General features: G+C 35.5%; 4 protein-coding genes across 5 annotated transcripts in view; 3 read left to right on the forward strand and 1 right to left on the reverse strand.

Annotated features, from left to right (window-relative positions):
* Positions 1–5,555, forward strand: part of kank2 (KN motif and ankyrin repeat domains 2) — a 30,884-nt gene extending 25,329 nt beyond the window's left edge. For both annotated transcript variants that reach the window (XM_048191224.1, XM_048191234.1), the window contains exons 10-13: positions 162–304; positions 394–594; positions 3,398–3,496; positions 3,624–5,555. In XM_048191224.1, coding sequence (XP_048047181.1) covers positions 162–304; positions 394–594; positions 3,398–3,496; positions 3,624–3,680 — 500 coding nt within the window. In that variant the 3' untranslated portion in view covers positions 3,681–5,555. The remainder of the gene's footprint in view (positions 1–161; positions 305–393; positions 595–3,397; positions 3,497–3,623) is intronic.
* A 2,758-nt stretch (positions 5,556–8,313) lies between these two features.
* Positions 8,314–9,094, forward strand: hbae3 (hemoglobin alpha embryonic-3). Its single transcript, XM_048191670.1, has 3 exons — positions 8,314–8,474; positions 8,562–8,769; positions 8,877–9,094. The coding sequence occupies exons 1-3, from the start codon at positions 8,380–8,382 to the stop codon at positions 9,003–9,005; spliced, it is 432 nt and encodes a 143-aa protein (XP_048047627.1). The 5' UTR covers positions 8,314–8,379; the 3' UTR covers positions 9,006–9,094.
* A 2,631-nt stretch (positions 9,095–11,725) lies between these two features.
* Positions 11,726–12,645, reverse strand: LOC125269044 (hemoglobin subunit beta-1-like). Its single transcript, XM_048191767.1, has 3 exons — positions 12,488–12,645; positions 12,193–12,415; positions 11,726–11,960 (listed from the first exon to the last, which is right to left on the reverse strand). Exons 1-3 carry the CDS (start codon positions 12,577–12,579, stop codon positions 11,832–11,834), a joined length of 444 nt encoding a protein of 147 aa, XP_048047724.1. The 5' UTR covers positions 12,580–12,645; the 3' UTR covers positions 11,726–11,831.
* Positions 12,646–14,531: 1,886 nt separating this feature from the next.
* On the forward strand, positions 14,532–15,516 carry LOC125269074 (hemoglobin embryonic subunit alpha-like). The gene is made up of 3 exons (XM_048191809.1): positions 14,532–14,664; positions 14,762–14,969; positions 15,298–15,516. The coding sequence occupies exons 1-3, from the start codon at positions 14,570–14,572 to the stop codon at positions 15,424–15,426; spliced, it is 432 nt and encodes a 143-aa protein (XP_048047766.1). The 5' UTR covers positions 14,532–14,569; the 3' UTR covers positions 15,427–15,516.
* Positions 15,517–17,493: the final 1,977 nt, after the last annotated feature.

Genomic DNA, 17,493 nt, shown 5'->3' on the forward strand with positions numbered 1-17,493 from the left:
CATCCTTGCAGAATGAAAGCATTCATTTCTTTTTAAAAGTCTTACTGACTCTAAACATTTGAACAGTGTATTTGTGGCCAGAAATATGTCCGTACCTTTTATTTAGCATGTGACAGAGCTATATCTGTAACTCTCATTTATCAGCTGTCCTTGTTTTGCAGGCCTCTGTAATGCTGACAAGCAGAACAAGGCTGGTTACACAGCTATCATGTTGACAGCTCTGGCTGCCTTCAACTCTGACAGTGACCTTCAAACCGTCCTGCAGCTGCTCCGCACAGGCGACGTTAATGCCAAAGCCAGCCAGGTGCGCCCTCTTCTGGTCAATCAGCATTACTTCATTATGTGTCAGTCACTGTCTGATCTGTATTGTAATGATGCATGTGTGTGTGGTAGGCAGGGCAGACGGCACTGATGCTGGCGGTCAGTCACGGCAGAGGGGACATGGTGAAAGCTCTGCTGTCCTGTGGGGCTCAGGTGAACCTGCGTGATGATGACGGCTCCACAGCGCTCATGTGTGCCTGTGAACACGGTCACGTGGATATTGTGCGGCAGCTGCTGTCTGTGCCAGGCTGTGATGCCACGCTCACTGATAATGTGATTATTTCTTTGTTTATCCAGCATAATGCCATCATTTTTATTACCATTTTCATCCATTAAATTCTGTCTTCCTTCTTTATCTCTTATCATTATATGTTTTTGCGCTTATAGTGTGGTATGCTGTCAAGCATAATCCTTTATTACTTCTTAGAAAAAAATAAACAATGAAGCAGTTTTAATACATTTTATATTATTATTATTATTATTATATATTATAAATTAGTGTCAAGGTTTCAAGTTTCTTAACTCTTTCCCCACCCCAAGTTAAGAAAATCACATTTTTGTCAAGGATCAGATCCAGAATGATGATCAAAAACATAGATGGACTAGATTGAGTCCATCAACACCCCCAAAGCTTTCACAGTCGTTACCTCTTCATGGGTTTGACATTTCATTCACTTTTGATTTATATGCTGTTTAATGTTTGATGATCGGGTTAGCTTACATGTGCGTAAGCCAACACTTGTTTTTGCTGCTGCTTCACTTGTTTTTTGATCTGGAGATTCTGTATTCTTTCAGAAGATGCGTAACAGCGCCCCCTACTGCATATCAGTGAAAACATGGATTGCTGGAAAATTCAGTCAATGGTGTAGAAAGAGTTAAAATATCAGTATCAGATAATTACATTTTTTATGACAAGGCAAGGTTTCTTCCAGTTGTAAAATGTCACATGTACAACCCCTCAAAAACCTAATGATATTTATGAATTAATAATTCATGGTATTTGAAAAAAAGCTTATACTTTTTTTAGTACTAAAATAAATCCTAAAATATATTTTAAAACTCTTACTCACTTGGAAGGAAAATGTTATTTCTTTTTACTTGATGGTATAAAAGTTTTTTTAAAAACCAAATGAAACCAACATGAATACAAAAAATAAATTTCTAAGAACTTGCCACATATGTTTTAAACAAGATTTTTAAAAGATTTTTACTCAATTTTTCGGTAACACTACAATAAGGTTCATTAGTTAATAACTGCATTAGTTAACATAAACTAATAATGACAAATACTTCTAAGACAGTTATTAATCTTTGTTCATTTTAATTTCAACATTTACTAATACATTATTTAAATGAGTGGCAGCTAGTGGGCTTTTAAAATAGAGGAGGCACACTAAATTGTAGCTGTCTGGAGATCCTCTCCCGAGGATTTTTTTTTTTTTTTTTTTTTTTTAGCTTATCCGCTTTAAAATGGCTTTTTTGGTCACTTTTAGTGAAATGACACATAAGCAGCAAGACCTATCCTATCACTTGAAGCAAAAATCCATCCTTTTGTCCCTTTAAATGCTGTTTAGTGAAGCTGATTGCTGTAGCCTGAACTTAGGCATGGGGCCTTCTTTCATTTTTCATTTGTAGCTGCTAGTAAAATGGTAGCTTGGTAAATTTGTTGGCAATCAAATATTCATTATCTATATTCTCCATAATTAAGGTTTTTGTATGTCTCTATGATGATCGTTTAATATATCAAGGGAAGGCTAGCCTCTTCTGTGATGTTTTTTTTTTCTCAGCACACTAATCAATGAAAGTGAAATACTCTATGGTGATTGGCCCTTTTTTTTTTTTTACTGGCTTTGGATTTGCCTCCCCTCCTCTTCTCTATACCCTCAGACTTGCCTTAGCACAGTTTTCTGAACGATTGTAATGATATCAGCAGATTCGGCACATTTGGGGTTGAGCAGCAGTGGTTCTGACCGAGCCGCCACTGATTAAAATCAAAAATTGTATCTGTTAAAGGGTTGGTTCACCCAAAAATGACATTTCTGTCATTAAATACTCACCCTCATGATACCCCAAACCCGTAAGACCTCTGTTCGTCTTCAGAACACAAATTAAGATATTTTTGATGAAATCCGAGGGTATCTGATCCACACATAAGCAGCAATGACACTGCACCTTTTGAGGTCAAAGTGACTACAGTGGTTCAACCTTAATGTTATGAAGCGACGAGAATACTTTTTGTGCGCAAAAACAAAACAAAATAACGACTTTTTCAACAATATTTAGTGATCGGTGATTTCAAAACACTGCTTCATGAAGCTTCGAAGCTTTACGAATCTTTTTTTCGATTCAGTAGTTCAGAGCACCAAAGTCACGTGATTTCAGTAAACGAGGCTTCGTTATGTCACAAGTCTTTTGAAATTTCAGTGGTTCATGTGACTTTGGCCGTTTGATACACGCTCCGAACCACTGAATTGAAACAAAAGATTTGTAAAGCTTCGAAGCTTCATAAAGCAGTGTTTTGAAATCACCCATCACTAGATATTGTTGAATAAAGTCATTATTTTGGGTGGGGGTTTTGCGCACAAAAAGTATTCTCGTCGCTTCATAACATTAAGGTTGAACCACTGTAGTCACGTTGACCGTTTTATCAATGTCTTTTAATACCCTTCTGAACCTCAAAAGATGCAGTGTCATTGCTGCTTATGTGGATCAGATAACATCGGATTTCATCAAAAATATCTTGTGTTCGAAGATCTTACGGGTTTGGGGCATGAGGGTGAGTAATTAATGACAGAATTTTCATTTTTTAGTGAATTAACCCTTTAATATTATTTAATGAATTTGAACTATGAACTAACAAAGATTTTGCTGTATTTTTTATTCATTTATTTTTAACAAAGATAAATAAATACTGTAAGAAATGCTAACCATTAGTTAATTTTAGGACTTTAGTGTAAAGTGTTAAACATTTACTTTATTGTAGTCAGTCATATTTGTCATTAACCTTTATATTTAGCTTTTACTAAATGTTTATTATGGCTTGTGACGTTGTTTATGTTCTGTTGCTGTCTTACAGGATGGCAGCACGGCTCTCTCCATCGCACTGGAGGCCAGTCAGAATGACATTGCCGTGCTTTTGTATGCGCACCTCAATTTTGCTAAGCCGCCTTCCCCTGTAAGTGTGCTTGTTCTGTTTTCACCTAATAACCAAAGTAAACAAATGTCAAAATAACAGATATTACACCCAGCATTAAATTCATCTGCCCTGTGAGTTGAGTCACAAAGTTTGTCCTTTTCAACAGGTGTCGCCAAAGTCTCCTATTCTGGGATCTTCTCCTCCCTCCTCTGAACTGAAGTAAATGCCATGAATTTGACGTCTCCTCTTCCAGCAAAAGTTCCTCGTCCATTCCACTGTCTGTGTCTGTGTGTGTGTTTGTGTACAGTATGTGTACAATTTAGTATGTACAACTTTTATAGATATAAAAATTGTGCACTCTTAAAAAGGAAATTAGCACTTGACACCATCAGCCCTTATCTGTTGTTTTCTGTTCCTTTTGTAGCAGTTTCCATTTTAAGTATTTAAATGGATGAGATTCTCAAATAAGAATAACAACTAGCGTGTAATAGCAATATTATTTATCTAGCTGTCCGTTTGTTGACATGAAACAAGTGTTACCGTATACAGTCCAATTATATAAGTGCATTTACTTTTAACTACCCAGCAATATCATCCAGTCATAGTCATACAGCAACTGGTTACATTTATAAGAGCATTGTGTAAACAACTAAAACATGTTTATCTTGATCAAGTGTCCTTTCACTGTTTTTACTATTCTCAGTAAATGCGAAAAACACATTCTGAGTTTCCACACCAGCTGTTTTCAGCACAATGTTTGATAGCTTTTACATGGTGATTTTCAACATGTGATTATACAGTGCAGTTGTCTCACCCTACAACGGGAAACATAGCGCTCCACTTACTTCTCTAGGAGATTTTTAATACTCTCTTTTACAGGTAATTCACTTGTGATGATATTTTACATTTTTTACTGAAGGAATTCACATTGTGAGATGTCATGCTGTTTTAGATATTGTTTATATTCAATTTGTGGGCTTAGGTAAATCATCTGACTGTACATGATATCATTAGGTGAACGTGATTTCAACATCTTTGTTGATCCTGGAACAACATTCCAATCAACCAATCAGATTTGAGGGACAATATTACAGTTTATGTCAAGTTTAGGCTTACAACAAGGGTTAGGTGCTTTGACACCATTCTTATTCGCCTACCATTTCCCTCTGATTTTAGGGATAAGTTATGGGTAGGGTTAGGACTATGTTTTTGGACAGGAATGTTGTTCCAGGATCAACAAAAGATGTTGATCCAGGAACATGTCCATGCTGGCAAAATCACATTACCACCCTAGATTTGTTCACAGCTGATGCTGCAGTATTATGGTCTATTGAGGTTGTACTTTGTTTACTCTGATTTGTGGAGGACTGCATGGTTTTGCCATTTTGTTCATGTAAAAATTTGTATTGAAGGTTTATTGAACAAGGGCTTTCCAAAAACAATATAGATGAACATAAAATCATGTTTTCCAGAGCTAATACCTTTTTTAAGTTTTCTTGCAAATGACCAGTTGCAATGATACATAGCCAGTGATGGAAATATGAAGGTACGCAAGTTTAGTGGATGAGACCAGATGTTGTGCACATATATGCACATATATTGGTTCTGGCACGTGTTCACTGAGCACAGATTGATTTTGTTTCCTTTTGCTCAGTCACTGATGCTTTTAGGGTCCAGAATGTTGGAGGGAGGCTCAGTATTGTCTACAACGAATGTAAGATGTTTTCCAAAATGAAAATAATATATATTGTCTCCAAAGTTTTAGTGCAAAGACTATAGAATTAAGCTTTTTTAACCATACAAGTTGTTGGATTTTAAATGGAAGAGCTTTGTTTAATTTGAAAGATAGATTGAACCTTTAGGTTTACCCACACGTGCTTTCTTATAACTAGTTTAGTACCTAATTAGTTTTATACTCTTTTGTATTTGTTTTATTTAACACTCTTTGAATATCTTTAAAATTTTGTAATATCTGTTCACAGCTTTGTATATCTTTTGGCACATTTGCCGGCCATGTACCTTTATGTAAAGTGCTCACATTTAAATTTGTTTGTTTGTTTCCCTAGTTTTTGGAAAAAATAAATTTAGATAGAAGGAGGTGGTGTCGCTTGTAACGGACTATTTATTTCATGTATTAGAGTTATGGAGCTACAGGAAAATGCTGCCATTTTAAAAAAAAAAAAAGAAAGAAAGAAAAGACTTTCTTTTTTGCACGCCAGAGGGCGCACTAATACAGCGATGGTCAAAACGGCTCGGTCCATCTAAGAAGCGCAGGCATGTTTTAGCATGTTCTATGTTTGTCAATATAAGATTTATTTATCGGAATTAACACCTTTTATTAACATGGTAACCGTTTCATTATGTTCTGGCATCTGCACATTCAATAGATTTTGATTTAACTTTCTTGCTAGTTGTAGGGGGTCATTGTCGTCGACGGATTAGTAATTGGTAACTGTTTTGCGAACTTCAGAATACTTAAATGTTTTTAAAGAGAATATACTCGTTAGTGTAGTAGACTTAACGTTAACTTTTACATGACATAACCGAACAAAATTGTCTTGTCCCTATGTTTAGACTATACCAACACTAAATAATGGATGGTATAGCTACAAAAAACATCCCAATAGAAAACAACATAGACCTACATGACTGAATAGCCAGTTTATACCTGTTTTTACATTTTATTTTCTATGTCAGAATATTATAATTAGCCTAGTTAATTATCCGTCGACGACAATGAATCCTTAAAGCTATTAGCCTGTGTATAGTAATATGTGTCCTAATGTGTTTTTGGTAAAGATGTTCCATAATGCAGCTAGAAGAAAGGTAAATCAAACTGTGTTAAAAAATAATGTGTGTATAGGCCTACTTGATTCTGACTGGCGGCTTTCTGGGATGAAATATTTTTGTATAGGATAATGAAAATTATATGCACTACACAAAAGGAGTTTCATGCCTCTCGTATTACTCCGCCTTTTTTACCCGCATACATGCATGAAAAATAAATATTGTTTATTAACTGCAGACTCGAAAAGAATTTAAGCCTTTTTTTTTTTTTTGTAAGATTTAGGCTACGCATTTCAATTAGGCTAATAGTAAAATTCCAACAAATTGAATTGAATACTGCTTTAATTTAATAGGCATAGCCTAATTAAATAGTCCTTAATCAATTTTTCAGTTAAACTATGTAAGGGATTATTCAATTCAATCTGATTGAATTTTACTATTAAATGAAATGCATAAATCTTTAAAAAGGCTTAGATTTTTTATTTATTTATTTATTTATTTATTTTTGAGTGATAATGACTATGTAGGCCTGCATTCAGTGCATTTTGTTATCGGCAGACAGCAGTCTTTTGCACACCTTCAGCACATGCCCCTGAGTTACACCAGAAACATCTAGCTTTCCCAGAAGTACCATTTGCAGCATGCTTCAGCAGAAAGCGGGAAGATCTCTCTACGCCTGAACAAATTCGTCGTAATCGAGATCAGAGCCAACCATGGGTGGACCTCCTGCTGAACCTAAGCTACTGATAAAATATGTATGTTTCTAGAAGATAAGACTTGAAATCCAGCCTTACCCTTTCTCTACAGCAATAGACAAATATTTGTTTGGACAAACATTAATGCCAGTAGTTTTATCACTCCCAGACAGTCTCAGAAATCTTTAATTAAATGCCACTATTGGCAACATGAACACAAATCAATGCGTCATTCTTGTAATTAGTAATTTATCGCCCATGTACAAATCAGCACTCTTAACCTAAAAGACCACAAACCCTTATAGTGGCTCAAAACATATATAGGGAATAATGTGCACTTCAAATTCTGAAAGTAGAAAACTGTACTTGCAGATAATATAATACTAATTAAATTTAAATGTATTTAAATAGAGTACACTTTAATGACTCTTTCTTAAACACACTTAAAAAAAAAAATCCACTGTAGTTGTCAAAATAAAAATTAACTCTTTTAATTCATTTAAACACTTTGAAAGTGTTTCATGATGTCCACTTCCAGTTGAGTTTTAACACTTTTGAAAGTGTTGGCACATTCTAATCGAGTTCAAATTAAACTATACTCAACAAACTCTAACCAGTGTAGAATAGATAGTTATAAGTCAACTCACTTAGTGTAATTTCTTAACTCTATAGTGTTCTTTGTTTCAGGGTGTAAATATGGTAAATAGACAACTACATATGAGTTGGCGGAGGGGGCTTCCAGGCACAATGTTTTATTCAAGGGTTTTAAAATATACCAGCTGATCAATGCATAAATGACAGAAAATTTGTCAATGCGTCCATTTTGTTTGTCAATTTTCATTAATGTAGCTAAATGTATCAACATAACAGGCAAAAAAAAGCACACTTTTATGTTCATTTTTAATGTATAACTCATATTTTGTCATGCTTTAAAGAAGTCTTTTGATAACATACTAAAGCACATGTAAAGATCTTGATTATAATTTTAACTTAAGCAGTGTTGTTTGATATTAACTATATTTAAAGTTGACATATTTAAAATGTACTAAATTGCAACTTTATCATTACAAATATATATTAATACTTTTTTAAAATACATGACATACAAGTTTCAATAAAATGTTAATAAAGTAGGTTCAATTTAAGTTTACCCTAAATCCAGTATAATACCATATTTCAAAGACAATATAATTTTGTAATTAGACCTCTAAAAATGTGCTTAAATCCAACTTAAGTGGGTCAAAAAAGCACTCTTGAAAAGCAACTCTTAAAACAGCTGTGGCTTATCAAGATTCAAGATATTTTCCCACTGGTCTGCTTGGGAGGTGGAGTCAAAAAATGCGTATCAAAACAATGTCCGTCTCTGCTTTAAAAAGCCCTGCCAACAACCACAAATTACTTGAGTTTTTTTGGCAGCCTGTCAGAGCTAATCGAGTAACCATGAGTCTGTCTGCAAAGGACAAATTGGCGATCAAGACCTTCTTTGAGAAGGTTGCCCCTAAAGCTGAGGAAATTGGCAACGAGACTCTGTCCAGGTAATGTGAAATGTCTGTGCGTAAATGAGCGGATATTTATAGTATAAACTGCTATTGTGGCCTATCTAATTTTTTGAATCCTTTCAGGACTCTGTTCGTTTACCCTCAGACGAAGACTTACTTCTCCCATTGGGCAGACCTGAGCCCTGGCTCTCCTCAGGTGAAGAAACATGGAACGACAGTAGTGAAGGGAGTCCTCAGCGCTGTGGAGATGATGGATGATCTCAAGGGTGGCCTGCTCACCCTCAGCGAGCTTCATGCCTTCATGCTTCGCATAGACCCCGCTAACTTCAAGGTTCGTTTTGCTGAAAACATTCGTCTGAGAGTCTTATTTAATTTAGGCTACCATTTCAATAAAATACAGTATATATTAACCGAAATATTGTTGTTTTTCCCCTCCAGATCATCAATCAAAATCTCCTTGTGTCGCTCGCGCTGATGTTTCCTGATGACTTCACTCCTGAGGTGCATGTTTCTGTGGACAAGTTCCTCGCCCAGGTCAGCCTGGCTCTGGCCGAGAAGTACCGCTAAAGTCGACCCATAGCTGCATTCATCTCTGACGCGACACTGTATTCGCCTTAATGAGAATGAAAATAATAAAATGAAATGTATGAAATCGAGCTTTTTCTTCTCTCTCTTTTTTTCTACACAAAAAAAAAAAACATACCACTGATCTGATATGCAGGCCTACTGGTTCATTTAAAATAAAAAAATAATTAACTTGACTAGGCTACTTTGTAGGCAAACATTTTTAAAATAAGAAATCTACTTATGTGTTAGTTTATATCTGCAGTCAATTTCTATTCGCAAATAAAACCAGTAGGATAGGCTATTTCATGAAGTTAGGCTATATTATAGGCATATATTATTTATGACAAAACATTGATAATCATATGCACCAGCATTCTCAACCCAAAAGACCTTTCAGCAGTTCAAAACGTTGAGACCATTTTTTTTTTCATGTTTTATTTTATTTTTCAAAAACTACATGCATTTTGTTTATTAGAGAACTTAATAAAACTCACATAGTTTAGACATGAAACTCTTACCAAGCTGGGGTGCTTTTCCAAAATCCAACTAACATCGCAAGTTCTGTCGTTACTAACATAGTTCAGCGATTGGGTTTTAGAAACCATAGTTCAAACAAACATTCGCAAACTGCATCCGCAAACTTGTGTGGGTGAAACGACAGCTCTCGAGCTGTGATTAGAAGAACAGTTTCTTGTTTTATGACGTGGACTTACTAAATCGTTATATTGAGCAAAATAAGCAAGCTGTTAAAAAGTACAATGTATATCTTTTATTTCTTTTATGTCATTTACATATTTTAGTTTGTCAAGAGATTTTAAGCACCGTTTTTGAAGAGTGTGCATGTGCGTACAGCCACAGGTTTTATTTTACTATGCAAAATAAAAAGTAAATACATAATAATAAAAAAATGCACAGAAAAACACTTTATTTTACAGTGTCATTGTTACACGTTACATGTACTGTAACTATAAAATATGCATAATTACATGCAATTAACCTGGGAGGTTCTGTCTAGTTTCTTGTATCTAGAACTTAAAGTAAATATAGGCCTGCCTGTACATGAATAGTGTGTTTTTGGGTCTCATTATTCCGTTTTAATTGTCGATCAAGTAATTCTAATGAAAAACGTACCCCATTAACTTTCACAGAACTAATTTCGATCTAAAGAACTGATTTGTCCTTAAAATCGAAAATGAACTGTTGATAGTTATTTATTGTGAGGCATTTTAATGAAACGTTTTGTGAACATTGGACATATTATTATGGCGTCTTGTTGCCTTTTTAGTGTGTTGTGGGAAGGGCGGGGAAACGGTTTCATTGCTAAAGTAAACGCACAGGCTACTGTGCCAAGACTGTAAGAGATTCAAGCCTTCTTATCTGATTAACCATTCCTGACACTGCAACTCTCTGCATCAGCCGTGCTGAGAACAGAAAAGAAAGAAGAAAAAAATTGTTTTAACTGGAACCGAATTTCTAGAACCGACCTTCTGTCTGCTTGTTTCGTACAAACAACAGGTAATAATAACTTTCTCTCTCACACACACTCTCTCGCTCTTTGTTATTTTTATTAATTAATCTATTTATTTAGCCTACTTATTGTTTGTTTGTTTGTTTGTTTGTTTTTTATTATTATTTATTAATTTTTTTTGAACGGGATGCTACATGTGATTAGGCTATAACTATGTTGGCTAAATTTTTGATTCCATTCTAGCAAATATGGTCAAGACTGTTAAGGTGAATTGTAGGCTATTTAAACTGTTTAATGACGCTTTGCCAAGACAAAATCCTTCAATATATTTTTTCCATTTCGTAAAATTAGGTATTAGACGTTTTTAATGATTGTGTCTGATCATGGCCAATCTGTTAGGAGCTTAATAAAATTAAGCTATTAACAGTCTCGGCCGTAGGCCTGCTGAATTTTCTGGCTTTGTTTATTATTATGGCAACAGCTGAGAGTGCCTGACAGGATCAGACAGGGTGCGTTTCCATAAAGCATCGTTAGCCAACTATGGTTGCCAGTTCCATCCTTAAATTAGTTCAAGGATTTGGTGTTTCCCGAAACCACAGTTCCAACAAACATTTGCAAACTTGTGTGGCTGGACAGACAGATCTCGAGCTGTGGTTAGAAGAAGTTTCTTGTTTTTATGACATGTGGACTGTCCAGGGAGAGGGCTCCGAGCTCGGAATTTTGGCCTGAACCCAGAGTACTCCCCCGGTGTTGTAAAAGTAGATAGAACTATAAGTGAGGAGATGGGGTGATGAACAGGGGTGAGTCTGCTGAATTTATACCTCTTGACATTGGTTGAGTTGATTAACTGAATGCTCTCCACCTGTGCTAATTAGGTTAATTATCTGAACTTGCTCCTCCCGAACTTTGTTAATAAAACATCATTTAGCAAAAAATGTAGCAGTAATTCGATATCAATCAGATTAATTAAAAGAAGTTATTACTCCACCACCTGCTGACATCATTACCCAACATGGTTGAAAGACAAATTTGCGACAATACGGTTTTGGGATGTCTTCAATGATGCATCATATGCATGAGTTTTGTCATTGTATGGGAAACGCACCCCAGGTTTGTTTGTGGCGCTGTCCAGTGCTGAAACCAGCAGGTCGGAGATAAATGGAAGTCAATCACCTTCTGTGAGATAGGCTTACAAACAAATGCTTAAAATCAACAATATAAAAACACATAACTAAGAATAAGGACAATAAAATTGTGTGCATATTTAGTTGTTTTAATTAAGCATAAACACCAATCAGAACACCAGTGATCAAAGTTGTTTTTCTCTTTAGCTTTTGTGAACCAGATGTTAATGTCAATTAATGGTACTGTTTTCCAAGTGCAGAGATTACGACTGCCAGAAACTTCTGCCATGCTGCTTGAATGTCCGGCGTGAAGGCATGGCCGAGCTGGGAAGCCACAACAATGGTCAGGCAGTCACCGAGGAGCTTTGCAGAGAAAATTGCAAGGTGATCAGAATGGTTCATACCAACAATAATTACTTTTTAAAAGGAATGTACATTAATTTAGAACTGTTGCATGTATAATTCATTAGTGCAGGGAGTTCTAATTCCAAACACACACCTGGGGGAATGTTCAAATTTCGAAAGAAAGGCCATGAGAGTTATTTAGCCCTGCCTCGACCCTTACCAAGTTTCAAATTCAAAAGCATAGACCCACCCTGAAGTTGTCCGGATCCACGTGAAGCTTCTCGGAGTGCAGCACGCTCAGCGGGGCATAGGTGTTCTTGATATCGTCCATGTTCTGGACCGCTAGCCTGAGTCCGTTGAGCACAACTTTGCCGTGAGCTGCCACTTTTTTGTTACCCATAATGGATGCGACATCACTCAAGGACCCGAAGGAGCCAAAGTAGCGTTGAGTCCAAGGGTACACGATGAGACATCTGATGAGGAACACGTGTAAATGTAGAAGCAGGCAAACATTGCATTCAGATCAACAGATTGGGCACACTCACCTTGCCAAAACCTTGGGTCCAATCACATCCACATTAATTTTTCCCCACACGGACTTTATGGCCTGGCGCTCAGCGTCTGCCCACTCCACCATGATCAGTTAGATACTTTAATGCTGCTATACCGCTGATTACTTAGGTTGTGTTTATTTATATAAGTCACCCGCCCATCTATCATGTAATCCTGCAAAACATATGTCAGCAATTCTGCTCAAATGACGTTAATCCAATCTGAAAATTAGCTTTTCACTTAGTACTTATCAGCGCCACAACACGAGCAGCTTTAATGAGACAAAATTAACTTGACTGATATCTTGATATCTGTGCCCCATAAACAGTTCAATAGCGCAATGCGAGGCAGCAATAGAGGTCTGCCTTCCAGAGATTAATCCTAAAAACACTCCTGCCTGTTATTTACAAAAGTGCCTTGAATGCTTGTTTCAGTTGTGTTGATTAGTGTAGTTGATTGGGGGGAGGGGTGGCAATACCAGAAATCTTTGGGGACATTGATGGGCCCCCTGATGAAAACAGCTTCTAAATCATACTGAATTATGTTTTTTTGGAAATGTAAAAATGCAGAAAGTTTTCTGTGAGGGTTGTGTTTATGGGTAGGGTTAGGGGATATAATATACAGTATAAAAATCATTATGTCTATGGATAAAACTTAAAAAACCAACGTGTGTGCTTGATAATATATGATTTATGAGGACAAACATTTGCGTAACTGGGTATTATTACAATGTAAACGTGGTTTATGAGGACATTTCCTGAGTCATTAAAGAGTTAGTTCACCCAAAAATGACATTTCTGTCATTAATTACTCACCCTCACGTCGTTCTACACCTGTAAGACGTCACTGTAGTAACATGAATTGTTTTAAATATGTTTTTAGTAGCTTTCTGGGCATCTTGCTGTCAATAGAGGCCTCACTGAGCCATCAGATCTGATCAAAAAAAAAAAAAAAAGTGTTCCAAAGATGAATGAAGGTCTTACGGGGGTAGAACGACATGAGGGTAAGTAATTAATGACAGAATTTCAATTTTTGGGTGAACTAACCCTATAAAATGGCTTAAAAACATACTAAACAATGTGTTATTAAGAATATAAAAATGCAAAAAGTTTTCTGTTTAGGGATAGTCTTATTATAAGGGGATAGAATATACAGTTTGTACAGTATAAAAATCATCATGCGTATGGAATATCCTCATAACGATTGGTGCACCAACTTTTGATACGTAAGATTTTAAGGATAGTATGGCACGCGTCCCACTGATCATTTAAGGTAATTTGGATAGTTCAAATCATCATTTGATGGATCCAAACATTTGTTTGTTTATTTTTTTGGTTGATGAATTTACAGAATAAAATATACAAGCATATTGTAGACTACAGTTAAACATGTCAAGTGTAATTCGTGTTTCATTCAACTTCTTACTTTCATATATTGTTTCCAAAGTCCAGTTGCAAGTCTTAAAACGCTGTTGAACTGAGCTCCATAATTATCTGCACATAAGTGAGACGCCCACAGACAAGAACTTCTTTTGATAACAGGCCATTTCAAAGATAGCACACACTTTCTCAGGCGTGGTAGGAATTATACAATGTTTAATTGACAAACAACAAAGTAAATTTGGAATCATTTGATAAAATCAATCGATTTTATAATTATATATCGTATACACAAAATACAAGAAAAGAAAGAAAGAAAAGAAAAATGACAGAACAAGCATGCTAATACACGCTTAAACGATGTTAAATAAAATGTAAAACGAAAAAAAAAAAAAAAAAAACTTTTATAGGAGTATCGCCTTGTGTTATTCATTAAAATAACAGATTGATAATTATTCAATGAATTAACTTCAATTTAACGAATTGCTATGTAATTCAATAAAAGTGAAAAAAGAGACGACTTTACCAAGTATATCATGAAAATGACGTCGAGCATTTTGGCAGTCTTCCAAAGTTTGATAAGTCATCTTTGGGGTGTGAGGATGGTTTTGGGTGTTTCTTCCTGGTGGCAGTATAAAACAGCCAGTTCTCTTGCCAGCAGTCTACAGAAGTTTTCTGCAAATTCATCCTTCCACGATGAGTCTCACCGCCAAAGACAAAGCTACCGTCAAAGCCCTTTGGGCCAAGATCGCAGGAAAAGCTGACGACATTGGTCATGATGCTCTTTCTAGGTAAGGATCATTATGGTGTGTTTTAATATGCTAAGTCGTAATCTAATGTTTTCTTCGGACGTGTATCTGGAGCTCAATACAATGTGTTTGTCTACAGGATGTTGGCGGTCTACCCACAGACCAAAACCTATTTCTCTCACTGGAAAGACCTGAGCCCCGGCTCTGCCCCAGTGAGGAAGCACGGGAAAACTGTGATGACTGGCGTTGGTGAGGCTGTCAGCAAAATCGACGACCTTACTAATGGTCTTCTGAGCCTCAGCGAGCTTCATGCTTTCCAGCTGAGAGTTGACCCCGCCAATTTCAAGGTGAACGCAATGAAATTAACCAACACGATCACATGAAAATGCGTTTAAATAGTACGAGTGTGTAATCTCGTAGAATATATACGCCAAAATGAGTTTTGGCGTGCTTATGTTACGCAGTTTTTCGCGTGCATATGATACGCACATTATGGCTTGTATATGACACGCTCTTGGGTAGGATGGGGGGGGGGGGGTCGTACGTATAATACGCCATAAAGTGCGTATCATATGGCGTATACGCATTTTCGTGTGATCTGGCTCAATTAATGTGATGCTGTCATACTCTCGTAGTCGCGGTATAACCTGAATTCGTTTCCTCTGTTTCCCATAGATTCTGTCCCACAACATACTCGTGGTTCTGGCCACCTTGTTCCCCACCGATTTCACTCCTGAGGCCCATGTTGCTATGGACAAGTTCCTCTCTGCTTTGTCTCTGGCTCTGTCCGAGAAGTACAGATGAGCGCGCATTGTTGTTGTTCGAGACCAGACGGATGCCTGTGTAAACATTCTGTCTTATTATGATGCAATAAATGAGTCTGAAAAACTTTAACTAAACGTCTTTGCTGCATATGTCTTCAAGTTATTAACCACTTGTCATTAAAATAGGTTTTAAAAGATCGCTTTACTGTCATAACGTGAAGACAATTAGCGAATGGAGAGAGATAGGATATACTGCACAATCTCACATCAGAACACAAATATTATTTATAACTGTTTAATACTTTCTAAAGAACTACCATCCAATGAACATGAAAGTATTTGTTGTTTTATCTAGCATGGATACACGTTTTACTACAACAGTTTTACTACAAGTCTGGCGTTTGAAATAAAATATGAATCAACCACAAAGACAATCAATTACATTTAAACAACTTTAAACTTTAAAACCTTTAAATAATGATATAATTTCTTAACCCTTAAGCATAGCTTGAGTAACATAACTAGTTCTGTGGGCTTGTACGATTGTTACAATTTAATTTAGTCCTTCAAAGTGCAAAGTTCATATTTCACTGATCATTATAACATAAATCTCCTCTTATTAAAAATGTATAATTTTGCCTGTTCCGAGCTCCTGTCGTTAAATAATCCTTATTAAAAATAAACTATGAAATCAATTTCAATGTAACATCACAGATATTGACCTCTCGTGCAATGTATTTTAATTTTATTTTTGAACTTATAACCATCATGAAAACTAATGTAGCTAATTTTAATTTAAATGTGAACACGCGATTAGTATTTACAACAGTAATATTAGCTGTTGCTGAATTGAATGCACATATAGCAAAAGCTTACTCATAAATTTATTTACTATACATTTTAGCATTTCTGTATTTAGTTTCATAGGCTTCAGTTTAATGTCTTGTGTTTTCTGATCTATACATATTCAACATTGAGAGAACTCTGATCAAAGTAGAATAATAAAAAAAGAAAAGAAAAACACAAGTCTATGATTTTTCTTTTGAATGCTTTAAGAAAAAATAATCTCAACTTTAAATGGTAATATTCTTTTATTCCAGTCATATTTGTTTGAGATACTTTGACTTTTAATGAAGTAAGTTATAGGCTATTGACCAAATTTAAGCGATAAGCGTAAAAATAGCTTCTCGGAACTCTTTTAAAAGAGGACGGCTGCAAATCTGAATCCATATTTAATATGATTTCAAACATGAAACACATTGGCTCTGTTTTGCGTCTATCCATTTTGTATATTTAACAAATGAGGTATCTCTGGCGGTAATGATATTTAAAAAGCTTTTTATAATAAAAAAAATAACATGTAAATCTTGATATTACTAATGGAGTTAAACCTCTCGAAAGTTTTCATTTGTTGCATTCTATTTTTTTTTTTTCCATTTACATTAAAATACATTAAAATGTCTGTTGTTATTATTATTATTTCAGACAATTCAAAACTTTAAGTGGCCTTTAGATTGTGAATCATCACTTTTACCATCATAACCCTCGTTATTACAATAACGGAACATTCATTAAAACAATTTTTTATTATAATTCTCATTATTCTATTTGAACAAAATAACATCATATCATCAGTTAACTCTGCAACGACTAATAATTGTATTCGGTTATGTTTGTCCAACGCTTGTCAGCAGCGTAGACAATTAAAACATCAAATAGCCGATCATAATTTTTCAATTGACATGCTGGTGTTTGTCTTCTGCATTTGTGTTAATATTTGTATCTATTTGATATTCTTTGACAGAATGTATATGAATATCCTATATGCATTAAATGGTTCATTTTCTCTCGTCTGATTGTTTAAATACAATTGAGGCCTAATCTGCATTTATTGGTTATTTTGTTAGTATCCTATTATTAGGAGAGGTAGGCTATTCGGATTAGATTATGCACTAACTTGCTGCTTGTTTTAATATAAGATGATCTGTTAGAAACAGCTCAGGGTTTGTTTTGCTTTCAAATCAAAAGTTGTCTGCAGCAGAAGCAATCCCAAAGACACAAGGAGTGAATTCATGCGAATATAAAAGAAAACATGACAGACCGAATA

This window comes from Megalobrama amblycephala, linkage group LG1, assembly GCF_018812025.1.
Source record: "Megalobrama amblycephala isolate DHTTF-2021 linkage group LG1, ASM1881202v1, whole genome shotgun sequence".
NCBI lineage: Eukaryota > Metazoa > Chordata > Actinopteri > Cypriniformes > Xenocyprididae > Megalobrama > Megalobrama amblycephala.

Bases quoted from the DNA above. Each gene is read 5' to 3' on its own strand.
- LOC125269044 (XM_048191767.1), bottom strand. From the start codon at position 12,579: ATGGTGGAGTGGGCAGACGCTGAGCGCCAGGCCATAAAGTCCGTGTGG. The intron at 12,416-12,487 runs GTGAGTGTGCCC...GTTCCTCATCAG, and splicing joins GGACCCAAGGTTTTGGCAAG to ATGTCTCATCGTGTACCCTT. The intron at 11,961-12,192 runs GTGGGTCTATGC...TTCTCTGCAAAG, and splicing joins TGGATCCGGACAACTTCAGG to CTCCTCGGTGACTGCCTGAC.
- hbae3 (XM_048191670.1), top strand. From the start codon at position 8,380: ATGAGTCTGTCTGCAAAGGACAAATTGGCGATCAAGACCTTCTTTGAG. The intron at 8,475-8,561 runs GTAATGTGAAAT...GAATCCTTTCAG, and splicing joins GGCAACGAGACTCTGTCCAG to GACTCTGTTCGTTTACCCTC. The intron at 8,770-8,876 runs GTTCGTTTTGCT...TTTCCCCTCCAG, and splicing joins TAGACCCCGCTAACTTCAAG to ATCATCAATCAAAATCTCCT.
- LOC125269074 (XM_048191809.1), top strand. From the start codon at position 14,570: ATGAGTCTCACCGCCAAAGACAAAGCTACCGTCAAAGCCCTTTGGGCC. The intron at 14,665-14,761 runs GTAAGGATCATT...GTTTGTCTACAG, and splicing joins GGTCATGATGCTCTTTCTAG to GATGTTGGCGGTCTACCCAC. The intron at 14,970-15,297 runs GTGAACGCAATG...TGTTTCCCATAG, and splicing joins TTGACCCCGCCAATTTCAAG to ATTCTGTCCCACAACATACT.